The 27,586-nt window shown below is 43.2% G+C and overlaps 1 protein-coding gene across 3 annotated transcripts in view; it reads right to left on the minus strand.

The window, feature by feature from the left end:
• STK24 (serine/threonine kinase 24) overlaps positions 1 to 12,588 on the minus strand; it is a 61,947-nt gene extending 49,359 nt beyond the window's left edge. The window contains exon 1 of one of the 3 annotated variants that reach the window (XM_056329836.1): positions 12,197 to 12,588. Coding sequence is in view for 1 of the 3 variants with exons in the window: in XM_056329832.1 (XP_056185807.1) it covers positions 12,197 to 12,238 (42 nt within the window). In the remaining 2 variants the exon portion in view is untranslated. Of the gene's footprint in view, positions 1 to 11,599; positions 11,822 to 12,196 lie in introns of those variants that run through there. The other 2 variants (XM_056329832.1, XM_056329835.1) reach the window with 2 other exon arrangements.
• Positions 12,589 to 27,586: the final 14,998 nt, after the last annotated feature.

Raw genomic sequence — 27,586 nt, forward strand, 5'->3', positions numbered from 1 at the left:
TTCTTATTTTTAACACCCACTCACGAAGGGTTATTCATGCAGTTATTGTAGCAAAGGGTTAAAAAACCTGTTTTTAACTTACAAGAATTAAAAGCTATCTCCTTATTCAAGTTCTCAAGCTTATATGGGCAACTGATTTTACTTGCAGATCTCTTTATTTCTCTATGTCTGCTCTTTTGGAATAGACAATCATCTTTCAGCACCGCATTCTGTGTACTTTTCATTTCACCAAATCAATTCCAAATTACTCAGTCCAATCCCCATTCCCTATCAAGACTGAGCACAAAAGAGGAGTTAAGAGACACATGCATTCCTGCAGGGCTGTGATCTGGTCGGCATTAGAGACTTGGTGGGATGACTCCTATGACTGGGGTGTTGGAATGGAAGGATACAGGCTCGTTAGGAAGGACAGACAGGGGACATGAGGAGGAGGTGTCACCCTCTATGTCAGCAACCAGCTGGAGAGCATGGAGCTGTGCCTGGGGGTGGATGAGGAGCTGACTGAGAATTTACGGGATGCGATTAAAGGGAGGGCAGGGACAGGTGACATCATAATGGGGATCTGCTACAGGCCACACAACCAAGAAGACCAAGCAGATGAGGGTCTTTACAGACAGATAGGAGTCACCTCACACTCACAAGCCCTCATCTTCACAGGGGACTTCAACCACCCCGGTATCTGTTGGAGGGACAACACAGCAGGGCATAGGAAATCCAGAAGGTTCTTGGGATGCCCTGACAGTAACTTCCTTCTTCAAGTGATAGAGAAGCCAAGGAGGACAGGTGCCACGCTGGACCTTGTTCTCACCATCCAGGAGGCGCTGGTGGGGAGCATGAAGCTCAAGGGCAGCCTTGGCTGCAGTGAACATGAAATGGTGGAGTTCAAGATCCTGAGGGCAGAGAGGAAGGCACACAGCAAACTCACTGCCCTGGCCTTCAGGAGAGCAGACTTTGGCCTCTTCAGGGATCTGCCTGGTAGTGTATGATGAGATAAAACGCTGGAGGGAAGAGGCGCCCAAGGAAGCTGGTTAATATTCAAGGATCACCTCCTCCAAGCTCAGCAACAATGCATCCCAACAAAGGCTAAGATGGGAAAAAAAGCCAGGAGGCCTGCATGGATGAGCAAGGAGCTCCAGGAGAAACTCAAACACAAAAAGGAAAGCTACAAAGGGTGGAAGCAAGGACAGGTGGCCTGGGAAGAATACAGAGAAATTGTCCAAGCAGCCAGGGAACAGGTTAGGAAAGCTAAAGCCCTGACAGAATTAAATCAGGTCAGGGACATCCAGGGCAACAAGAAAAGCTTCTATAGGTATGTCGGTGATCAAAGGAAGCCTAGGAAAAATGTGAGCCCTTTCCAGAAGGAAACGGGAAACCTGGTTACCCCAGACACAGAGAAGGCTGAGGTACTCAATGACATTTTCACCTCAGTCTTCGCTGGCAAGTGCTCCAGCCACACCGCCCAAGTTGCAGAAGGCAAAGGCAGGAACTGGGAGAATGAAGAACCACCATCAAAGATCAGGTTCAACACCATCTGAGGAATCTGAAGTTGCACAAGTCCCTGGGACGTGATGAGGTGCATCTGCACGGGTCCTGAAGGAACTGACAGTTAAAATTGTTAAACCGCTATCCATCATATTTAAGAAGTCACAGCAGTACAGTGACACCATACACAATACAGGCTGAAGACTCACTGGCTGGCAAGTGGATTTAAAGTCAAGTCCTTCACATCCAGATGAACATAAGCCAGCAATGTGCCACCATGACAAACAACACAACAACATCCTGGGTTGCGTTAGGAAGAACATTGCTAGAAGGTCAAGGGAGGAGATCCTACCCCTCTTCTCAGTACTGGTGAGACCACATCTGCAGCGCTGCATCCAGTTCTGGGCTCCCCGGACCAAGATATGGCTGTACTGGAGCGAGACCAGTGAAAGGCCACAAAGATGGTTAAGTATTGCAGCAACAGATGTATGAAGCGGGGGCTGAGAGAGTGGGGATTGTTTAGCTTGGAGAAGAGAAGGCTGAGGGGCTGGAAATCTTCTGTGCGTGAATACCCGCTGGAAAGGTGTAAAGACAACAGAGCCAGGTTCCTCTCAGTGGTGCCCAGTGGAAGGACAAGATGCAATGGGCACAAACTGAAATATAGGAAGTTCCATTAAAACTTCAGAAAAAAAAGAAAAATAAAACCAAAAGGAAAAAAAAAATACTTCCCCCTGTAAGGGTAGTCCAACACTGGAACAGGTTACCCAGGCAGGTTGTAGATTCTTTGCGTTATTCAAAGTTACACTGGATGTGGTCCTGAGCAACCCACTAGCTGACTTTGCTTTGAGCAGGAGGTGGACTACACATGCTCCAGAGGGTCCCTTCCAGTCTCGGCTATTTTGCAATACATTATTTCCGTCACATCAAGAATTATTTTTACTGCTAAATTTACTGTGCAAATACATCAATTTCTTTTGAAAAACAAAACAAAGAAACCACACCACTATTGCTGCACATCATTTCTTTATTTTAAATTGATTTCTATAAAGACCAAAGAACAGAAATCTAGCAGACAAGTTTATACAGTTTTCTCAAATACCTGGAGAACTTCAAGCCTAAACACCAGTCAAAGTGAACAGCTGGCATGTTCGATGTCATCGTTCTTCACACAGCTCTCCATTTTAGAAGCAGCACTGCAAAGGTTTTTCTGTACCATCACTTGCAATCTTTCAAAAACCATCTAAAGCCTATTCACCTCAACACAGACCAGTACTAAGCAGCTTTCATTTTTACTTTTACCCCCATAGACTTAGCTGCACAACTGGCAGCAGTGGAGATATATTGTAAATAAACGCCCATGTAAGATAGTTTTGCATCAGGAAAAACTACTTCCAGGAATGAGAAGCCCCAGATTTTACTACCAGCATTTTACCTTTTTCTGAACCTCTCAAGTTTTTGCTTTCAGCAATATACATACACCATATATAACTCATACAATACACAAGATTATTTTCTGCTGTTGGTAGGAAACTGAAACAAGACAGAGGCAGCACGCAGAAAATGAACTGCTTCATTTTACTGCATTGTATCAAGCCCCACCTGTATTTTCAGAGAACAGCTAACCCAAAAAGACAAAATATTTGGATTTACAGCCTGGGACTTTTATCTAAGCAAGAAAAAAATATTTAAGCAGCCTTAAAATTTGAACCAAAGGTTCAGTTTCACCTATTGATAATAAAATAAAATGAACTCAACTTGGATAGCCACTTTATAATTATCATGAACAGAAACAACTGATTTTTATTTTCTTTTTAGAGGACTAATCAGCAAAATATTTAATGAAAGGTGCAAAGATTAGAATGAAAACATTCATCTATACTAACTAGGTGTAAAACCAAGATCCAGCTGTTTCACTGAGAATTTGTCAACAATCAAAGAGAACACTACTGTTCTTTTCTTTATTCTTCAAACATATGCATTCCGTACTTCTCATTTTCCATCTCCAATGTTATAATTATTCAATTCAGAGACACACTACCATAAGGAAACTGCCTTTTTTTTTTTTTTTTTTTGGGGGGGGGGGGGGGGGGGGGAGGGAGGGGAAGAGTTACCATTTGAAGAATTAGCAATACATTACCTATCATGAAAAGGAACAACTGCCATAAATTCTGCCATGAAACTTCAGTGGGTTGTAATGGGAGGGGGAAAGCAAAAACTAAAGCTGTAAAACCTTGCATCTCTCACACACTTTGCATGTCACAAGCAAATGAGGATAAAAATACATAGCATGCATCACAATAGCCTCAGCAGTACTTGCATTTGTTCACACAGTTCAACTCCCTTGTTCTAACTACACTGGAACAGGTTTTAAGTATGTTTTGGGATGGGGGGGAGCCAGGGGGAGTTAGCCTATCATAAAAGCATTCCTCAGCCACTGTATAACCCTCTTCCCACTTATTGTCAAGGAAGATGCACTTATCTGAGACTCAGAATACACTATCAACAACATGGATATCCAAAACATGCTTCCAAATTCCCAGTTAACTAATACCATCTTCTGGGTGCAATGTCCTCTGCACAAATCACACTGTAATCTTACGGTATTCTTCATTCAGCTTTTCATTCAGAAAGCTGCTTAGGGTACCATGTTAAAGAGTTTAATACAAAAGTAATAGTTACCTAACCATAGCCTGATTTTTACAAGCATTCAGAAAGAATAAAATCCAATTAAATATGCTGAATTTCTGAATAGTTTCTCAGGGTCATTTTTTTAATATAACATTACTAAAAACTTTCATAACCTGTAACTAACTGACTCCCTTCCATCCATTACTTTTAAAATGTAAATCATTCCAATTGAAAATCTCTCCATGCCTTGAGCACACAACGAAAGCAACAAACAAGTATTACCAGTAGACACAGCATAGCTGTGAAACCCAAAACGTGTTTTAGACACCAAGAGAAAGACAGCTAAGGAAAAGAGTCCCAAAAAACAGGTTTAGAACAATGTCTCTCACTTGTTTCCACTTGTCAGAAAGACCAAACACAGTAAAAATCACTCTTTTTTTATAATAGCTAAGCTATTGATAAAAAGAAAAAAATAAAATAGTGGCTTTTTGTGGAAATTCCCACCATTAGGGTGGGAAATGGCAAATGGTCAGACAAATGGCTGAATAAGTAATGCTAATAGAGGCAATCAGAAATGTATGTTGCATTAATACTAATTGAGGAAAAGAAGCAAAAGAATGAGTTTTAGGATCTACAACAATCCCATAATTTGAGGGGAGACACTTGTATCCATTCTATCACCTGGCAAAAAAACCCAAACTCATGTTTCTTAAGAGGCTGCCAAACAGTGCAACTGAAAATAGAACAGGATAGCACAAGCATTCCCAAAATTTTCCTGTGTCAAGCTTCACATTCTACAGAGTTGCACTGCAGAAGGTTCTTAGTTCTATACTAATGTAGAATCAACACACACATCTAAGAGGGAACAATTCCATGCATAGATACTTCCAATAAACAAAATATTTATTGGCTTATGAAAGCCATTTCACCAAAAAAAGACTGTTCAACACTCCTCTTCAAAAGTAAACTACATTTATTTGATTTTGGAACTATACATCCTGAACATATCCAGGAGTTCAGATTCAGGTAACATACTAGAGCTTTAAACAAGCTTGGGAAGACAAGCAAACAGGTTTTACTGGTATCAACTATTATCACCTTGTACTAATCATGGTTCAAGACTGACGCACATAATCTAAACACATGAGTTTAAGTAAGCTCGCAATTTTGCCGAAAGGAAGCTGCTACATCCACAGACAAGTTTATCTGTACCAAAAAAAATTAGAATGCAGAAGCTGAAGATCACCATAAAAACGGCTTTTCCCTACAGGAAAACTGAGACCACTTTAATAATGCATTTGGAAACGCAATAGTAAAATTGTTCTTAGACTATTCTCATGTAGTATGCAGTCATTTTATTGTCCTTATATCTTCTTCTCATAAAACTAAATATTCTCTTACAGAATTTCTCCTTCTACATCTCAAATTCAGTGCTTTGAAGTGATGCATCCTAATGTTACTGCCTCTGTAACTAATTTTTAGGTGCATACATGGAAACTTACCCCAGATTAACAGATCTATATGGACAAACTCCAAGTCATCTATTTATAAGGTTTACAAGTAAAAGAGGTTTTGACTATATAGCTGCCTCCACACAAATTATTACTTTCAGCCCCACACAACACCACTTTGTCAAATAACGCTTCACCAGTGGAGGCAGGTGTATCATCACAAAAGCAATAACCAGGTCAAATTCGATCAGAGTACCAGCTTGGAAGGGACCTCAAAGATCATCTGGTCCAACCCTCCTCGGCAAAATCACGGTCTAAACAAGATGGCCCAGCACCCTGTCCAGTCAAACCTTAAAAGCATCCGATGTTGGAGAATCCACCACCTCACTGGGGAGATTATTCCATTCTCATCATGAAAAACTGTCCTCTTGCCTCCAATCGGGATCTCACCAGGAGTAACTTGTACCCATTACCCTTTGTCTTTTCCATGTGATTCCTTGCAAAAAGGAAGTCTCCATCTTCTTTGTAGCCACCCTTTAAATTCTGGAACATGGTAATAAGGTCTCCCCTGAGCGTTCTTTTCTCAAGGCCAAATAAAACCAGTTAGCTCAGCCTTTCCTCATATGGCAGGCTTCCCAGTCCTTTGATCATCTCTGTGGCCCTTCTCTGTACCCTCTCAGGCCTGTCCACATCTTTTCTGTGTAGCAGGGACCAAATTATTATAGAATGGATGCAGTGTTTTATATTATTATAATATTAGATAACTTGCTGGCTTTGTTCATCGATGTTTGGTATACCCCCAAGAGGGAGAATGAAAATAATTTAAGCAAAATCTAAAAATATACCCAAGATACATATATCCATTTTCTATCTCAGAAGCATAAAAGATGCCACTATGTAAAAGTTGACATCAAAGCCTTGTATACCACTCATAACACAAGCCCCAATATTTAAATGTATTCACTACATCAGTAGTCTTCTGTCTCTCTGGGGAACAAAGATGACAGTTGACTAAAAGGGCACCTTACTCAAACATGAAACTTTCCATAACATATGACTAGCCCAAGTGGTTGGTCTATAAGGGTCCCTGAAAGATATAGCTGCCACAAGCAGTATCTGTTTGGTTCTGGAAGGCTACCTGATGGAAATAAGTTTTTCCTGTTTAGAGGCTGTTAACACTAATGGCAAGACAACAGTTAAGGCAGAAAGGTGAATGCTGACATTGGTCACACAGTAACTAACAAGGATGACAAACCATCTTGGATGTGACCAATACAAAATCTAGTTTTGGATCTCTGTTCTGGCAAGCTCAGCCTTTGGAAATTAAGAGTGCCTTTCCTTACCCCCTCTGGCTCTGTATAAATATTACACCCTACCTTTATATAAACATTAAAAATTAAGTAGAATTTTGGAAAGCATGTCTAAAATGTATAGCTTCAAAACCACAGAAGGGCTGGAAAAAATGTAACACAGAGATTCACAAAAAATAAGGATTCACTATTGTCAATCCTTATTCCAAAAAGCAGTCTTAAATCCTTCAGCTATTCATGAAGCAATGAAGTCAACCCAAAAAACTATCAGACTGGGTACCTCAAACCACTCCCTAAAGACTGAGCAGTCTATACGTTACAGCTAATTACCAGTCATTTTCTACCTAATAGAAAAGTACCTGCAAAGGCCACAGAAAGAAAGAACAAAGAAGCTTAAAGACTGAGAAAACAGAACTGCAGCCATTTTAACTGTATAGTCCGAGTTAACAGCATGAGGATTTAATAACATTATCCAAATTGAAGCTTCTCCCTGAAACAATGACTTCCTAGGAAGTAAAGCACACCAAGAAGCCACCCATAGCAGCATGTCCAAAGGAAACCAACTCCAATGCCTCCACACATGCTTAATAGCAAGATTCTGGGGGTGTTACGAGGAAAAAAGCTTAGTATCCATATATTCACTAAAAACTGCTACACATGACTTACCAACAGTGGAACTGTTGATAAGTCAACTTCTCTGAAATAGCTCCATACATCTCTCGCATAGCCCTATACCGCCTTTGACCTCCAGAGAGAGAAGATGCAAACTTTGTTTTCACAAATTAAAACTCTTCTGTTCTTGTACCCAAGGAATGAGCTTGTAATATGCCACAGAATCATGACATCTATCTCCAGCATATTTTAAAACAGATCAGCCATGATTGTAACAGTCCAAGAATCAGTCAAATAATTAAGTGCTGTAAATTACTACAAAATATTTATCAAACTGTAACAAAGGGTAACAGCAAGCACAAACTTTCAAAGAAGTATTTTCCCCCAATTTGAGTTTTATCTCCCACACAGAAGCTGCAAATTGAAGGCAGCAGAGGCTATGTGGCCTTTCCAGTGCCTTTGATTTAGCAACTTAAATGTTTTGCAATGACCAAAACCAGAGCTCATATATTAAGTAGTCGCAACAGTTTACTGTAAAGGGAGAATGAGTTATAATAGGGAAGACAGTAATACATATAGTGTGTAAGAACAAAGGAACAGCCATGCTGGATCAGAACAAAGGATCATCTAGGCCAGAACACTTCTGCAGCAGTCAAAAGCTAACGTCTTGGGAAAAGTGCAAGGACAATAGCAGTTATTTCCCAAAACACTCTTCCAATCTCCAGCAAACTGACAGTTCAAACACTTTCCCAGACAGAAATATTGCCTTCATATTTAACAACTTTTCTTTCCTGTTCGTTTGTCAGGTTGCCACTTAAACTTCGTTAAATTTTTAGTATTTCTTGAAGCAAGACAGTATGAACTTCAATGCTTATTTACATTTTGGATGAAGAACCTGCAGCCCTTGTACTGAAGATAACAATGAAAAATGATTAAAATTAACTTATATTGCATAAATACTGTTATTGTTACCAAAAAAATGAAAGGGAGGAGGATAAAAGTTTTTGTCACACAGAAGGGGCTTGGCTTACAGATGATGGAATTTTAAAAGCACCTTAGGAATTTTATGAAGCTGACATATGGGCACACCTAAAAATACAAGTAAACTTTCTCAGAAAAATCTGAGGAGAGAAAAAACAAAACAAAGTTCAGGGCTTCAGGGCATTTAGGGAAGGGTGAGTTGATCTTTTGGGGTGTTTTTCCCCCTTTAGAAGACCAAAACAGGAAAAAGAAGGTGACTAATTATTTCTAATCAGTAACTCAATGTTCATTATGCCACAGAAGTGTATCTGAAACTCTTATTCACCTGAAACTTTTAATTACCTTTACTATACAAGCACCTAGAAATACAACTAGAAGTCATACCTGGATCCATTCTAACCATGGCACTGTACCGCCTGAACACAGCTGACTCCAAAAAGGCAAACCACCTGTGGGTTTTCCTTACTTCTCTGGGATCTGAAGCCAACAAAACTATTTCTCTTTTCTCAGGAGTTTAAAGTATTCTTACTGTTCTTACCATAATATAACACTCATTTTAAAGCAGGTTAATAAAAATCTGTTCTACACAGTTATTTCACACAGTTAGAAGCACACAGAAAAGCTAGGGCAAAAAACAGCTTTTCTGGTTCTTTAACTTCAGAAATAGAGAAAAACACAAGCAAGCCAGAAGCAGCTTACCACCAAAACATTTTAAGTGGGGAAAGGAGAAAAACATTTAATCAGTACTCATTTTAGTATTTTATTGTTAAAGATTACTTTAAAACTGGCTGCCACCACATATCCAACAGCTTGATGTACAGTATTACTGTGTTTTGCAGCTTCATCCCTTAAGATTTTCTCTGTCAGCCTACATTTCTCGAGCTTTTTGGTCCAACACACTCCTAACGTGCTTCAAAACACATTACAGTTCAGCTAGCACCCCTACCATAAATTTATAAACACAGTACTTCATTATTAAAAAAGCAGCATCCATAAAGAAGTTACAGAATCTTACCAAAGCTTTGAAACGCAGGCCAGTCTGAAAATCAAGGTCATATACACTTACTCTGAACCAGCCTTGCAGAACCTCATGCATTACAAGCATTCTCCCCAGGCCACTTCTATAAAACATCAAGAAGGTAGACAACATATTCTCAGTTTAGTAATGATGCACCTTCATGTCATACTCTCAAACGCCTATCTACACAAAGCCCTTAAACCAAGGACTGATAAACTTTGAGTCCAAACTTATTTGCATGCACAGAAATTTAGGTCAAAACCCAACCCTGTTTTTATTCAGGTTACAACATGCCCACTTTGCAGCAGACAGTGAATCTCAGGTTTTGACAGCCTTCCAGCACCATCCTACATTTCCTCCACAGTTTTTCATTCCTTTGGCTCACTCTCTACCCACTCACTTTTTATGCATCACTCCTCAAACACCGATCAGATTATGTTGTTCAGGCAGAAATACATTAATCCTTCATTCCTCTGCCCTATTTACACACTACCCTGCTCATGCCAAACAGCATTAATAAAGCATTGTCCCTATATGGGATTTGGGGGGGTTAAGAAGTTACTCTTGTTCACCCCAGGATACTGACTGCTGTCTTGTGTAAGTTCAGCAAAGAATGTAGGAGAAAGCTGCATAACTTGTCACTGACACTGCTTACACCGTTTGTTGCAGAAGATAGTAGGTGGTGAGGAGGGATCGCACTACAGAAAAAGAAAAGATAGTCCCGTGATTTAAGCAATGTAATTATAACCCAGAGAACTAAGCTCTATTCCTCCCTCTCCTTCATAATAAGAAGTCCTAAACCATAACCTTTGTCTTATTTAAGCAGCTGTCACACATTGTATGCACCTTACTTACTGAACATTTATCTGCAAGCAAAGTCAATCACGTACTGAAAACAGACCATTTCTATATACTCTGAAAGAATGGAAATGGACACAGACATCTTGAGCTCGATGCAGAAAATTAGCAGGTAGTACTCGCATTTCTGACAGACTTTATGCCTCTACCTGTCAGCAGGTCTTTACTTTGGTGTTTGGTTTTTTGTTTCTTTTGCGTTTTTTTACACTGTTATAAGTTCACACCTGAGAAACTCTAAAACAATAAAAATTCATGAGAAAAGTAACACTGTCTTGAACAAAAAGATTTGACTTAAACTCCCAAATTATGTGGGCTAACAAAACCCCTGAATAGCTACCCATTTAGTACAGCTAACAGCATTACAAACTAAATAACAAACGAAGTCAATAAAAAACACAGGCCTTTAGAGAGATCATGCAGGGACACACATAAGCAGTACATGCATATTGTTGGAATAATCTCTATCCTGTCACTTCTGAGGAGCTACAAATCTGACTTTTTAGTTCGAAAGTATTACAGATTCTGTTTCAAAGCTGGTAGATAGTCACCTTGGTTCTAACATGTCTCAAAAGGATAAAAAAAATGCAACATTAATCTAGCCCTAGCCAAACCAAGAAACCTTTACTTCTCTGTCTCTGGCAGTCTGCTCATGTTTGGAATGTGAACTTGAACACTCACCACTAGTACCTACAGAGCGATAAATTATTAAGCAGTTCAGAGTGAGGGCCTACATACTCTATTTGGCAACCAGCAATATGCTTGGGCATATAAATCATGCTACACCCAAGCATGTAAGATTTTAAATTCAAATCCTAAGATTACTGGGGGTGGGGGGTGGGGGGGGGTGTGTTATAAAAAAAAAAAAGATTCACGACTTAAAATCCTGACTCATGGAAAAACGAACCAGAGCAGATCAATACTTAAACCAAATGTAGCACAAAAACTTTCAATCCAGGAGATAAAGCAAGAAAAACTCTACATGTCATTCATAAGTTCTTCTTTCAGAGGTTTGGGCAGGGGAGTTTCTAATAAGGTGCGGGAAACATTAGAAAAACAACACACTGATACTAATATCCTTAATGTTTTTCTGGCAGTAGTTTGCATTTGGACTAAGGAAAACGGGGCAGGGGGGCGCAGAAGCCATCTCAGTCACCAGAAAAACCACACCAGTTATTTCAAAAATATAGTTACAAGGCAGAACCAGCAAATTCCATCGCATAAGAACAGCAGCTTACCAACTCTCGGAGCCAAACACCCACCTCACCAGCCAGCACCACTGAGATGGGCGCTGCAGCAGGCGCTGAAGGTCAGCGTTTTCAGGCCCTGTTTCTATGTATGCTTCCCGTCACCACGTCAACATAACGGGACCGAAAATCGCCCATCAAGACACGCTTCGCTTCGTGAATTAAAACACCGAGAACTCCTGGACGGGGAGAGAGGGGGGGCAAACCACGCACCCCTCCGCTCCGCACACTTGCGGCAAAGCTGAGGCTGCCGAGGAAGGGGCGGGAGGGAGGGATGCACCAGGCGGGGGGGGCTCGCTAGGCATTACGCGAGGTGCCGGCAGCACGTTTCGTTTCCAGGGGTTACGGGATCCCGCCCCTTTGCCCCTGGGGCCGGGTGGGAGCGAAGAGGCGTTTGCGCCCCTCGCCCCTACCCTCCGCCCCAGGGAACCCCCTCACCGACCGCACCGCGCCCCTTCAGGCCGCCCCCACCCCCCCGATTCCCACTGGCGGGGAGAGCCGGTGGAGGCCCATCCCCCGCTCCCGCCGCCCCCGGGGTGCGTGTCCGCCCCTGCCCTTGGGGCTCGTCCCTCCCGCCGCCGGGGCGGTGCGGGGCAGGCAGCCGGTCCTCACCTGCATCCCCGGCAGGCCCGTCTGCACCGGGGAGTGCGCCATGGCGGCGGCGGCAGGGGCGGCGGGGGAGAGGGAGCCGGGTCTCCTCAGGCGGCCCCAGGGGACAGGGCTTAGCTCATCTCCACGCTCTCCCTCACGCAGACACGCAGTCCTCCTCCTCCTCCGCGCCCTTCCCCCGGGCGAGCAGCGCCTGTGCGCCGGCGGTGGGAAAGGGGCCGTCCCAAGCTCGGGCTCCAGGCCCCCGTCACGGATGCAACGGTGGCCGCCTCATCTCTCCTCCTCCTCCTTCTTCTCCTCCTCCCCCGGCCGCGCGCGCAGAGCGGCCGCTGGCGACGCGGGGCCCAGCCGGCGACAAGATGACAAACCTGAGGGGGGAGGAGGAGGGGCGGCCGCGCGTGCGCCCGCCCGCCCCGCCTCTCCCACCCGGCTACCTGCACGCGCTGCCCCACCGGGTCGCCTCCCCCCGCCGCCATCGGCTTCGGCCGGCGGGGAGGGGGCGGGGGGCCGGGAGGCGCCGAGCGCTGCCGGGCCGTGCGTACCGCGGTGTGCGGAGACCCGCCCGGCCGGGCCCGAGTCCCCCAAGCACCGCTGGCAGGGCCGGCTCCCGGTCGCCGGGCTTGCATCGCGCTCGGGATAGCGGGAGGCGGCGGGGCCCGCGCCCCGGCCCCGGGAGTTCGGCTGGCTGTCGCCCCTCGCCCTTCCGGCGGCGGCAGCCCGCAGGGCCGGGCCTGCCTCTCCTAGCCGGCAGCCCGCGTGAGGAACGGCGCCTCGGCTGCCGGCGAGGCAGAACAGGTGAAGCGAGGCGAGCATCGGGTTCGGAGGCTGCTCGCTTAAAACGAGGAAGCCGGGGTGAGGCGGCAGACCGAGTGGGCAGAAACCCGAGACATGTTGTGGCATGTCCCCTTCCTGCCTCCCCTTCGCTCGGGCGGTGTAAGAAAGGTCAGGGTAACGCCGCGGCTCCCCTGAGGTGTATGGTTTCAGGAAGCACTTGACTTCCTGTCAGGAGCTGCAGAAGCTGCGAACGAAAATGGCAGTTAGGGGGTCGCGGTGCTTCCGAAATGGAGGGAGAGCGGGGCAGCCCCCGGGCCTCCCCCGCGCCAGAGGCCAGCCCCGGGCCCACGCAGGGCCCCCGCGAGCTTGGTGGTGTGCTGGCCGTGTTTGGCCTGTTCAGCTCCATCGCACGTCCCCAGTGCACCAGGGAATGCCCTGAGAGTCTCGTTCTTCCCCCCCCGCCCCCACAAAAAGCTAGGCGGTTTCATGAGTATTAAAATCATTGGAGCCTGGCGGCCAGTGGGCCTGAAACCCACAGGACAGTGGTTCTCTGTCTTTTCAAGTGAATTAAAGAAAAAGATGAGCATCCACCGCTGCATAAATTAACATACCAGTAGGTAATTCACTAGAGAGTTTGTGCAAATGTCTCAACTGCAGGAAAAAACTTTAAAATATAAAATGGTCTCACTGATTTGTAGTTGGTATGCCCACTGAAGGTTTTCCTCTAGTTACAATATTCTTCGTTGTCTAATACAGGCTGAACTAGCACTACGCGATCTTGTTTTCCTGAAACTTGTAGAAACATACATGCCTGTTAGGATTTCTGCCCCTCGGTCAAATTTGAATAAAATTGGCAAACAGCTTTATGCAGGCATGTATGTGTACACACATGCATATACACACACTGATTGTTTCCCTGAAAACTAAGTATACCAGCTCTTGAGTATAATGAAATACAGAAAGGATGACGGATAGAAATTGCGTAGAAAATTGAACTATTGGAATTCTTTTCTTAGTTGTTCATGAAGGAGTAGCTAGTTTCATGAATGCTGGGATGGAGTTTAAATTATGGGGTTTTTTTTATTTTCAGGAAATAAGAAAATGTTTCTACTGTTTACTGGTATGCAATTTTCTAAGAAATGTAAAAGCTTTCATTTGAGTTTTACCTCAGTCAAAAGCCAAACGACAGTCGCAAGGATCGCTATAAAAACTTTCTGTTTGGATAGTTTTCTAAAGCATTTTTGCAGTCGTCTTTTTTTAAAAAGCAGAGGTTTAGTGTCTGCGTGGTTGTTCCACTGTTTGCAGTAAATTTTTTTAGCTTGCTAGGAAGAAAGTCAGTGGGCTACAAGTGAACCTTTTGCTTTGTCCCATGAATACCATTGAGCTTTCACTACCTCACCTAATATTAAAAATTCTCATGGAGAAAATGTCAAGTTTACCATTGCCTGTGCAGCTTTATTTTTGCTCTTTTCTATATAGTCATTTTGATACAGATTTTATCATCTGCTTTACTTTTCTGCAATTGCACATTTAGTGCAGAGTGAAAATAAAAAAGGTCTAAACCTAAGTTTTATCTTTTGTCTTATGAAAGGTATAAAGCTATTATTTTCTGTCCATTAGTATATTCTTTGGGACTTAAATAGTTTTTGTAAGGAACGTATACTTGATTTGCTAGAGTTGTTTATGCTTTATTTTGCTAATTCCCTTTCTACATTTAGTTTGTAGATTCTCTAGCTCAAGGTGCACAAGCACAAAAAAGTTCCCATATGCTAGCTTCTCTGAAGTAACTTTCCCCATATAAGCTCCTAGCCTAGGGCCACTGTGAGGTCTTTCTCTGGCTTGTATGCTGTTGCTGAGTAAAGATCATGGATTTATTTCATCTCCGGGTTTCAAAGTTCTCCATTACGTGTTCAACAACAGACTGTGCCTGAAAAAGAAATTTTTTTAGCCGGTGGAATAAGCTCTATGAGCGGATTTACTTGTTAAATGCAGGAAAAGAAAGGAGCAGATTCGAAACTCTGTCATAAACCAGATACTGGTCTAAGTTCTAATAAGTTCTAATTCTCTTTATCTAAAAAATCATCTAAAAGATGAATTCTCTAATGAGTCTAGTTCTAATGAGATCAGAACAATGTATTATAATGTCTGATTTCTGTCAGCTTCTGTATCTTACTTTCTGAAAGACTTCCAGTTTCTCCCCTGGACTTCAAGAAATTTTATCCAGGATAGTTTTGAATGTAACCTTAAAATAATGAATGTGTTTCTGTTTGCTGTCAGTTTTGTAAATGCTAATCTTTCGGTCTAAATTTCAGCTCCATCCCCACAGACTAACAGAAACCTTGCAAATTTTCCTCTCCTTTTCTCAAACTTTTCTGAGAAAATACGATTTTTTGTACTCCAAAGAAAGGCTACTCTTGCAGAAATCTTTTATTAAAAATAGAATGATTACATGTTATAATAGCCTGCCATCCCAGTGCAATGACATAACAGACTTCAAAATAAACGGTTCTTAACATTAAATTGGTTTCCTGTTGTATCATTTTGAAGACACATGTTTCCAGCATGCAAAGATTCGATTTATTTTGTGTGTAGACTTCTCAATACCTGCTTTGCTTTCAATTTAAAATGATACTTTGAATATGCAAAGATTTTCTGCTTTGCTGGTTATATAACAAAAAGGGTTTTTTAAAAATTACATAATGGCAGTCACTGTGAAGTTCTGCTTGTGAACCACCTGTGAAGAAAAAACATTTTCTTTACTGACCAACATCAAAACTTCTCAAATGAGCAATGTAAGACCGTTGCACTAGAAAGTTAGCTCTTCTAGAATCTATAAAATATACCATAAATAAATAAATAATCCTGTCTTTAAATAAATACACTACAGAAAAAACACCCTGGGTTGTAACAGGTGGGGCATTTGTCTACAGAATATAGCACGTGAGAAATGTAATGGTGAATAAGTAGCAGGCACAAATTTACCTGGGGAAGAGAGAAGAACGAGGAGGCTGAATTCGTGGTAATATTGCTTGCAGGAAGGTATGGCTGTGAGATTATCCAGACTCCCACGCTGGTAGGGTTGAGTTTGTCCGTCTTGTATGGCAGCAGGGGTATCCTGCCAGCCTTGGCCTGAGGGCTGTAGAGCAACTAATCAAACCACAGTACCATACTGTTCACTGCTCAGCTTGTTACTGGAATTTTTTTTCTCGCTTCCTTATCATCTTTATCCACCACTAACTTTTGTCTTTCTTGTTTCCTTCTTCTGCGCTTTGTTGTCTGATCAATTTTTTAGTAAACCATTTTAACAACCTGTATAAAAATGTGTCATTTCTCTCTTAACTGTATATATTAGGTTCCTAGCCTTACCCTTTTTTTAATTAGCCTGAATGTCTATGAAATCAGAATTAAATTTTCAGTAGTTTGTCAGTAAGGCTTCATTTTGAATACTTGCATTTCAAATGTATGACACTTGCCTGTATCATAAAATGCAAGGCAGCTTTAACAAGGCTCTTCACAAATGGACCTTAAAGAATTTAGGTGTTTCTGGGGGGAGAGGGGAGGTCCTGACATCGGTCGATAACTGATGGTAGAAAGGAAAGAAAAAATTAAAACATTTCAACAGTGGAGGGTGCTACCAGTAGACTGTCAGCGGAATCCATCTGGGACCAGCCTTGCTCAGCATATCCGTGAATGACCTAGAAAAGAGACTAAAGAGAAATGTCAAAATAGTCTCACATTGCCAAGTATCATGAGGTAAAAACTAAAATGAAGCGCAAGGAGTTGCAGAAGGATCTCAGCGAGTGACAGTTGAGTGGCATGGCAGCAGATGGGAGTTCAGCACTGACAACCGTACAGGAGGAAAGTATACAGGAAAAGAGCGTACCTTTACATACTGGAGTTCCTACCAATCAAGAAGGAAATCTTGGCTGTCACTGATTGTGAAACAGTCAAACGGTAAAACTATGTTAGGAGTTGTGAGGAAAGGAATAAAGAATAAGGGAGACGTTATGCCTCACTATAAATCCATGCTGCTTCTATAGACTACCGGAGTATTCCATTTCCAAATGATGCTGGAGCTTAGGAAAAGATACCAGAAAGGGAAGAAAACTGTGATCACAGATTCAGAAAAAAATTCTTAGGTGGAGAAATTAAATACATTATGACTCCTCAGCTCAGGAAAGAGTCTTTTCATGAGGGTAGTATTCTGTATCCTCATGAATGGCCTGGAGAAGATGACGAGGGAGCGACTACACTTTTTCTCCTAACAAGAGCTATCAGACAGGAACTTTAAAATAGAGGAAAGCAGGTAACACGAATAATGGAGCTCACTGCCATGAGATGTAGTGGGGAACAAAACAAAAAATGATTTTTTCATTTTAAAAATTGGCAAGTTCACAGACAAATTGCTCTTACAACAGCAACATGTTAGAAATAACTTGTTCCTAGCTTCCCAATGTTAATCTATAGTCTTTACTGAGACAAATTAAAAAGAGTATTAAGTTTTGATAAATCAGCATACTAGAAGAGAAAAAAAAATAACAGGGCTCTAGAGAGCCCTCCACGAAGTAATGAAAATCAGAGAGAAAGTCAGGCTTTAAGCTTCACATACAGTGTCTGAACAGTGAAATTGTCAAATAGCCTGCCCGTATGGGCAGATGGGTCCCATCCCTTTTCATGTGGTTTTATATTGCCATCAGGAACAGAATTTCTCTGAATGAGAAGAAATAAGCTATCAGAATCTGCTCTTTTGACTTAGATGAAGACAGGATTAAACCCTCGTGTTACTGAATTGATGTCATCATTATAGCTGAATTGGCACATTACCATTTTGAAACTTTAAAGTTTAAATAAAATAAATACACATGCATGCTAAAAGGTTTGTTTACCTGCAGTTCACAAACAAAACGGTTCAGCCATTTCTGAGCTGGAGAATGGGTGGAAACGCTGTGTGTCTGGCACTGAAGGTTTTTATTCAGATTCTAATTTGCCCTTGGTAACATGGGACATGGCTAAAGGGGTTTTATTCGGTGACAGAAGGTTGGTAGGGAACACTGCAGTAGAACTTGCAAGCTACAAGGCTGAGTATATGGTCCGAACTCTGAGCAGCCCTAACCCTCCTGGGAGACCGGCTAGGTAACAGAGTCCCTGTATGAGGCTCCTCTTCATCCCTGCCCTACGGCTGCACAAAGTGTAAGAGGTTTATTCCTCAGGCTGCCCTCCATATCTTTCTTCTTGCACTTCATAAATGATTCACCAGCCATTCAGCTCTCTTGCTGCACTCTCCGTCAAGAACTTTACAATCGAGATTCAAAGTGGTCTGCCTGACTGTTTATGGCTTGAGATTCTTTATGAGGCCCTGAACCAAAATTACCTTGAGGAACAGAAATTTACACCCTCTAGCAGTTCCTTGGAAACACTTTTAAGCACTAAACGTATTAAAAACAAAAGAAAAATATTTCATACCCTTGTCCAGTTCCTTGGCTCATCTGTGGAAGAATAAGTCCCTGTTTGAGCAGATGTCTCAGAAAGCAAAGCAGAAAGGACTGGGTATTGTTCTGAAATGAGAACCCATAGTCAGGATGACTCAGTGTGCAGAAATGAACTATAATTATATCTGTGGGTTTTCATTCACTGATTTAGCTATTTCATGTTTACAAAGTTTGCCCAGAAAGCTTCTTTTCTGTAGGGCGTCATTAAGGATATTCACAACACCCGTATTCTGACATTCTTCTACTATGCTGAAGGAGAAATACACCTTTCCCTGTTAATAACAAAAAAATACCCTGGTGTTGTCCAGGACTGACGTTTTGTCCTGGTTTTAATTGTGTTTGCTCTGCAAGATTAGTTTCTAGTGTGCTTTCAAACTATGTGAGGATCATACCCCTTACAAAACACTGGGGTATTCTGTGTTTCCACCAAAATTTGAAAATTTTGGTTATCAGGTTTTGGTGGAAAAGTGGTCCCTTCTACAAAGTTTGTGATGGAGCCTTTCCTCCTCTCTGTGCACCATGGGTAACACTGTAGCCATGTATTTATGCCAGCAGAGGAAGCTTGCGTAGCTTCAAAAGCACACAGATTGCCTTCTGCAGCTCGACTTGGCTGTGCATTTAAGTTCTGGTTCAACAAGCCATCTTGTCAGAAAGTGATTTCGTTTGTTACAAAAGCAGAGTTTGAAGCTCAAACAATGACATTCTGCTTTAGGTCTTGTCAATCCTGAAGGGGAAAAAAAATGGCTATTAAATTACATTCCCCAAAGAAAAATCCAGTATTTTGCTATGTTTGTGTAAAACATGCTGTTCCACATATATTTCACTTCCTGCAGTGAAGTACTTCATATTAGTCATAGAAAATTGAGGAGTTTTGAGTTGTTCATTACCAGGAGAAAATTCACTTTCTCATTGTACTGAGAATCATAAAGCTGGGATGGGGCAGGAAATGGAAGAAACGTCTCAAGTGTTGTATGCCCTTTATTAATAATGAGCAGAATATAAGTGCCTGAAAGTATTTTAGTATTCCAGGCAGACAGTTAAAATTAGATAGGGACCTAGAACTCATTAAGAAACATGAGATTGATTATACTGCACTCTTCCTCTGCCCCTGAAGAGCGGAATTTCATTAAATCTTGCTTTTTATAAACCTTTCTGTTAGCCCCTTGTCACAAAAACCAAACATATGCAAACAGAAGAAAACATACCTTCTCTGTCTTCCTCTCACATTTCACATTTTGTAATGAAGGCATCAGTTCATATTTCAGATTAATGTTGATATACACAGCAGACTGGCAAAATCTCTGGACTAATTGGATCCATTAATGGTGACCCTGTAATCACGATGAGACACTTTATCCTATTACTATGTCCCTAGACAGTCCGTGTCATCACAGATCTAAAATGTTTGTCTGTGGGCTACAGTTGTCCTGGCAGAAAAAGTTGCACTGTAGCTCACTGATAACTGATAAGTAGTGGTCTTACAATTGATGGCATTATTTCACTATTTCAGTCCAAGAATTTTTACCCTTCATTCATCTCGTGATATACCAGAAGCTACCTGTAAAATCTTGTGTTGACAGAAGTGTATTTTATTCATCCGTTGAAACACAAACCCAGATGGATTCCTGCAAGTTTCAGTTCTCAGTCTAGGGTGTTGGTAACAAATGAAAATCATTGTGACATGATGGGGTTTTTTTGGGAACAGCTTCATGTTGCACTTAATCCAATTTAACGGTGGTCTGCTGCCAAAGGGCTGCTGCTGCTCTTCCTTTCTCCCAGCCCTGGCTCCTGTCCTTGCATTAGCAATCACATGCTCGCATGGTGATTTGGATCAGGTCACTGATCCCACGGGAAATGCATCCACATCCTGCTGGATTAGTCTCCCGTGGCAGCAGTCTCTGGGTGTCACACAGCAGGGACACCTTGTGTGTGGGAGGGAGAGAGGCCAGCCCATCCCATTCACCGGTAGCCCGCAGTTAGCCCAGGGGAGGCAGAAGGTGAAACTCCATCCAGGATGCCCTGTATGGAGTGGGATGGTGGCTCCAGCTCTTTCTCATCACAAAACCCACCTTCTCAGCTTGCAGCAATGAATGCTCCCACCTGTGGTTTAAGCCCAGAGCTGCGTATCTGAAGCAGGCGGTCTTTGCAGAACAGGTGCAGAACAGTGGAGGGATGACTTCGCTGCTGCTAAAGCTCTTTGCTAGGTAATCAGAGACACCCAGTATAAAGCCTGCAGCCTTCCCAGCTCCAAAATTTAGCATCCAAGAGTGAAAAGCTGGAAATCACAGATAGCCCTAAAACTGTGAGTTTGTTATTTTGGAAGGGTTTCTATCAGGAAAATAAATTACAGGTTTTAAGCTGTTTTCTAATATTTGAACCTATCATCATCCCCACTAAGTATGCGTGTAGGACAGTTACAAACTGTGGTAACTGTGCCCCCACAAAAATGCACATCCTATGCATGTCCCTTCCCACCCTGCCCATCATTCCCATCCCACAGCCTCCTCCTAAAAGTAGTTACCCAGTAGATTCCTGCAGTGCTCATGGTGCTCTGACACAGCCCAGCCCTCTTCCACCTCCTCCTGCAGACCTCCTTTCATTCACAGAAATCTGCTGCAACCTCCCACTTGCACCAGACCTTTGGCAAGATCCCTTTGGCACCCATCCTCTGGCATCTACAGCTGCCAGCTCGGTTTTCCTCCCATCTTTTTCACGAGGGCAGGCTTCCTGGGAATTTTAGGCTAAGCATATCACTTCTTCCAGCTGAGATAGTGGGTACCTGATGCTTTGCTTGCAAAGAAGAGCAGATTTTGCTGCTCCACACCAGCACCACTGTTCATCCCTGCTCAGAAGTAAATTTACAGGGGCAGTTATGGGCTGTAGGCTCATATTAACACTGCAATGGAGTAGCAGAGCTGCGCAGACTTCCCGTCTCACTGTGCCCTGATGGAGGAATTTGCCACAGCACCATATCGGCTTGAAGAAATGATCAGAGGGAACTGCAGGAGGCCACAAATGTTTATTTTCTGATGAGGCTTAAGTGAGAAATAAATAAAGAAGCCCCCAAATCTGCTACGAAGAATTACCTGTACTGACTCTGTGTCTTCTGAATACAGCAAGAAATACAGAGGCGATCCTGCTAGGCTTTTTGTATGCAGACTTACTTGGGCTAAATGCAAATTTCTGCTACACTCGGTGTGCAGAGCTCACCTAGACAGCCTGTTCTTCCTGGATCAGGCTCTAGTTTCTTATTGTAACACTGCGATTGTCTTAAACATCTGCTCTCAGTTCTGCTCTTTCTCTTTCTTGCACCTAGAATATATCCTGCCTTCAACCGCACCTTCCTCCCAAACTCCCTTGGTGCAAATCACGACCTTCCTCGCCCATCTTTCGAGAAGCTCTCCAGTGCCAGTGCACCACCTGCCTGTATCAGATATGGAAAGGTGCTGTAGTTATGTGCACTGAGGGGGTCAGGCAAAGCATACTGATTATCAGTGGAATGATTCTCATCAGCCTCACTGGACTTTGGTTTTCTTCTGTCTGTAGGTAGTACAGAGGCTACTCAGCCCATGGCACATCTTCCTTTCTCACTCGTATAGAGGCTGACACTGTAGCCGCTGACTTACTTCTTTCCATGAGCAATTTTCTCAGAGAATGTAGTGGAGTTCTATGCTTGTATTTATGAAAGTAAAAATAAAGTTTCTAACCTGACCCTTGCTGCACTCAAAGATTTATCATGTGTTTTTATGGTGTTCTTCCAGCAGAAACACAAGACCATGTAGTTATTTTCTAGCTATTTAGACAAAGAAAGAAGCACTTTCAAAACACGTGTATCTGTGATTTTTCTACACATAAAGTGTTTGTAATTAAGGATTTGGGTGTTTAACCAGCTTCTGTGGAGATAATTTTTAAAGCATTTCAGTTCACCTCTAAAATTAAATCCCAGGCTTCCAAGAAGTCCGTGTGAGGATAAGGGTGCAGCATCACTAGGGTTTTAACTGCTCAAAGACTGCCTCTCCTAGACACCACCCTGTCCTTCGGCATTGGCATCATTTCGTATTAACTTAAGCTGAGCTGGAAACCACACCTCTCCCCTGCGGTGATCCTGAGCTGAAGTTTCCTCTGCTTTCCATAGAGCAGGCACGGCGGAGGACAGAGCAGGGAGGGGGAGCATCTCTGGGGAGAGGGATCAGGCTGCAGCAGTCCTTACGCACAGGTCCTTGGCCCCAACCTGATGATCTGGTTAGAAGTGCCTCAGGAACTGCCATCCAATGACTCTCCTAAATCCTCCCATTCCAAAGGTTTGGCAACCAGCACCCCAAACTGTCCCACATACGCCCTTCCCAAACTCTTTCAGCATGTGATGCCAGGTCAATCCAAATCCCAAGTCACAACTCGCTGCAAATCCCTTCTGCTTTGAAGACCCCCTCAAGACCGGTTGCTTGAGGGGCTGTCCAGACCCTGCTCACAGTCATCTCAGCCCTTGCAGCAGCAGCAGCCACAGGCTATGGAGGTTCCTTGTTGCCCTCCCAAGGACTAGAACAGCCCCATACCCAAAGCTCTCTCCTAAGCATGTCCAAATTTGACCCTAAAGTTTGCGGGATAGCTCAAAGACCTACTTCTCTCTGTGCTTGAGAAGATGTTGGTGTGAAAGGAGCAGCATTTAGGAGAGGTCTAAAACCAAATATCATTCCGCAATGAGATGCTCTTTCAGCAGACTCTAATGCACTGTATCTAGCTGGCATGGCCTCACCAAGTGCCGTCTCGGAGGGCTGGGTCCCCTACCAAATGTGGTGGTTGTGGCTTTCTTTTTAAAGACAGGGATTGGGTTCAGTGGTTGTAAAACAGATTAACAGCTTGGGAAGTCACCCAGGAGGCAGGAATCTGATACCAGCACATGCTTAGTCTGTCAGGACCAAGTGTAGATTCAGCCCAAATTCTGTATCTAGTCAAAAATAATCTTTTGCTAGGGTGTCTGTACATCCCTGTATTTAACATGGCTCTGTTCTCTCTCGGAACGAGTCTGCTGTGCCCGCAGGAGCCAATTTTGGGTTGTCTGGCTGACATTTTGATCAGTTACAAAAACTCCCCTGAACCTGCTGGTGGCTTCGCTTCTCTGGGGCAGGGTTTCACGCCCAGGGTTTAAGTCCTGCAGTTAAATTGGCTGAAGCGCAGTATGAAGCTGTACCCAGTGATATTATCGTCTTTTAGAATAAGAGCATTGGGTGCTGCAGAGGAGTCAGCCTTGTTCTTGTTCTTTACTAGTCTGCAAAATCAAAGTCTCTTTTTATAATACCAGGTAGGATTTTGGCAGTTTTAACAAGTTTTTAAAAGTTTTAAGGAGAGATGACTTCCACCAGCACCGCCAGGGACCCCCTCTTCCATAAATCCATCCAGATCCTTTTATTTTCCTAAACATACAGCATCCCTACGGTCTTCACAAGCAATACAGGTCTGTGCACGAGGTATTCTCATAGGACAACCTGAAGCTTGTGAAAACTGCGAGTGAAAAAATCATGAACGCGTGCACACACACACACACAGCCCCCCCCCCCCCCCTCCCCCCCCCGCTCTCCCCGCCACTGCGGTGGGTTTTTCTGCCACCTCGTGGCGGGAAACGACCCGCCGCTCCCGGGGCCGCGATGCCGGGAAAAAAAAGAGGTATTTATATACACTATATTAATGATATAATCACTATCTACTATAATACACTAATATCATACTATACTAGTATAATACGATATATAGCAATACAATACATCAATATCATATAGCAAATACATTATGTTATACTAATGTCATTATATATTCCGATATTAACTATTAAATTAATTAATATTAGAAATTATAGATTTATTTTCAAGCATCGGAACTGGCTGCCCAGGGAGGTGGTGGAATCACCATCCCTGGAAGTGTTTAAAAAAATGCATGGATGCAGTGCTTAGGGATATGGTTTCGTGGTGGGCTTGCCTGGGTTAACCGTTGGACTTGATGATCTTAAGGGTCTTTTCCAACCTAAGTGATTCTATGATTCTATTCTACGATCCCTATTAATATTACCTAGAATCTGTAGTTGCAGGCTGGCAATTTATTGCAAAAAGCCTGACCTAGGCAAAGCCAATAAGTGCCTCCTGTTCTGCAGGCTGCCTCAAGGCAGGTCGGACATGGCTCAGGGCTTCTCTGGTTCCTCCTGGTTCTGCCAGGTTTCCTGAGCTGGAAATAGTTGACACGGAGTAGCACTTTGGGTCTGGTTCCCACAGCCGGGGTAGTAGCAAATTAGGGGAGGGAGCAACTTCATCAGCTGTGTGCTACACCTAGAGTCACTGGGCACAGGGGCAGCCATCTGCTCTGAAGCTGATGTAGTGGCAAAATGATGAGTCACACTTGCAATGAATGCGTGAAATAAAGAGCCAAAACCAAAATAAACAAAAGAACCCCAACCACTAAACCCTGACCTGGTTTTCCGTAGCTCAGTCAGGAATGTGATGGCGAATGACCGCAGCCTGGTCCCAAACAGCAGGAGGAGGTGGTCCACAACAGTTACATCTTGCTCTGCTGCAACAGAGAGTAGTATGAGCATTAGTCTTGTATTCCTGCTCCCTGCAGAACAGCAGAAGTCCAGGGTACAAATGTAGAGGACCTGGAGGTCGTCATCCCTCCCTCTGCTTTCCATGTTCAGTATCTCAAGGGCAGTCCCCCCCTCCGTGCCCCACCCTTGGGTCCCCCACTCAGCCAGGCCCTGCCAGCATGGGACATCCACAGCTCAAACTTCAGCAAACTCACGCAACAGCGCTGCCCCCCTACCCACCAGATTTTGGATCAAATTTCAGTAAAAATATATCCAATATCATTAATTCAGTTAGGTGGTTACAGAACTGATCTCAGGCACTCTGCTGAAGTAAAGTACCAGCCTGAAAGAGCTGGACAAATTGAATTAACCTTTACTTGAAATATTTTTTATAAGATAAGACCTTTAGGAAATAGGACTCCTATCTAAGTAGAAGACACGTCCAATTTTTACTTCCAAGGAAGCACAGCATGGCTCCAAGGAGCACTGCTTTTTTTAAAAAAAAATTGTATTTTATAAAGTTTATCAGGCTTGAAGAAAATATTTTTCCCAGCTGCAAGGACTGGATGTTCAATCTGCAGTAAAAATACCCTATATGGGCTATGATGGAAAGAAGCTCTGACAGGGACATACATTGCAGTCAGCTGAATCTCACAGGAGGAGGACAAACACAATTTCACATGAGCAGACAGCTGAGACTTCAGCTGAATCTCGTGAGGGTTTTATTTGCCACTGACAGCAGAAGGAAGTCAAATGGGTTGCAACAGCAGCTTGAGAGTGAGTGCTGTGGAAGTGCCTTGCTCTGTTTCACACCTAGCTCTTGCATCATTTTTATTAATCTTTTATTTAGCTATGTAGCTTCCACCACTTCAAGATTTATTTCCCCCTCATCCCCAGAATACAGTAATGGCATTACTGAGACAGAGCGGCTTTCGCCACAGATAGTCTCCTTTTAAATGTTACACGAGGTCTTACAGCCATTTTGGTGTTGCAGGGACAGCCTGCTTTTTCTTTCCAGCTTTTTCTTTGCCATCTACTGGCAAAGGCAAACCTGTCTGACTAGCTTCTGCAGTAATTAGGATTCCTTTAGGGTGCAGTCAGCGACAGTTGTAACACTGCTTCAGATCATCAAAACCAGTGTTCATTATGTCAGTACAAAGGAGATAAGATGTAGTTTCTACAAGCTGTCCCACTGCTAAGAGGCTTTGGGCTCTGCTTCTCATTGAAAATGACCCCTCACAAAACCACGAGTAGCTTGGCCATGTCCAGCCCTGCTGCTACCCAAAAGAGCAGCCACGGAGGCTGCACAAGGAAGGAGAACTGCTGCGGCGTGGGCTTTACCCGTGAGGGTGCTCTGCTGACACCCCACCTTTTCTCCAAGCTTGCTCAGGCCAGGCTGCCAGAGACCTTCTCTCAGCTCTTCACTGAGCTCTCTACACTTAGGAACCACATACCCCAGCCCATCTTCTCCAAAAAGGTTACAAGCCGATTCCCACACCCTGTCCACTTTCCCCCTAACTGCCCCCCTTCCCCTCCCGCAGAGCCACTGCACCAGGCTGCTGCTGAGAGCTTCCAAGTGATGGGGTAGGTGCCAGCACCAGGTGGCCACTGATCGTCGCATAAGCCTCTTTAAATGTACCTCTGATTTGAACCAATTCAGGTAAGCACGCAGGTCCTGTTGCGTTCATCTTTCTCTCTTCTCCTTCCCCCATACACAGATCAGCTGTTAAACTCCCTGGGACACAGACTTACTATCCACCTCCGGGTATTAGGTATTTTACACAGAGCTTTGACTCAGATTAAGAATGAGCATGGGAAAGTGATAAAATTTAACAGCAATAATAGAGAGTCTATTGAATTGGTCTTATATTACCTTTGTACTGTGCTAAACTCCACAAAATCCCGTCCTGCAGTGGTGTCTCTAGGAGGAACAGCAGCGATTGATTTAGGCTGGAAATGGGGCATCCTTGATTGCCCTGAACCACCTCCTGGTAGAGTAGGGTGATTTCAGCTGTTGTCACTTCCCCTTTCTTCGATTATTTGTCTCTCTCTCACCCTTTAAGGCATGACCCACTTATTTTGTTATCAATATTTTAACATCTGCAAGATGATCAGTGATAAAGCACTGTGTCAAGTCATGGATGAAAAATGTAAAAGTAATTTGTAGGGTAACAGCATGTATAGGTGGCTTGCAATTTCTTCCAGGAATTTTATCCTAGGAACTTAAAAAAACCCAACAACTTTATACAGATATTTGCCTAAAAATACAGAGAAGCCTTTGGAAGGATTGTGCTGCTCACAGGCCCATTTTCAAGAACAGCAAATGGCAGGGACTGAATTCATGTAGTTCAGAGAATCTAACTTTGAACACTTTTAAGTCAAGTGTCATTAGGTTGAGCTAACGAGCAGTAGAAAAAACATGGCAGCTATACAGTATATCTGTAGTATTACTAAGCATACAGACATACACATTGCTTTATCTACCTGGACAGATTTGCTTGCTAGAACAGGCGTTCATAATTCAGCACACTTGCTTTTTTTTAAAAGGTTTTTGTTTGTTTA

This window comes from Falco biarmicus, chromosome 2 (assembly GCF_023638135.1).
Source record: "Falco biarmicus isolate bFalBia1 chromosome 2, bFalBia1.pri, whole genome shotgun sequence".
NCBI classification, from domain to species: Eukaryota; Metazoa; Chordata; class Aves; order Falconiformes; family Falconidae; genus Falco; species Falco biarmicus.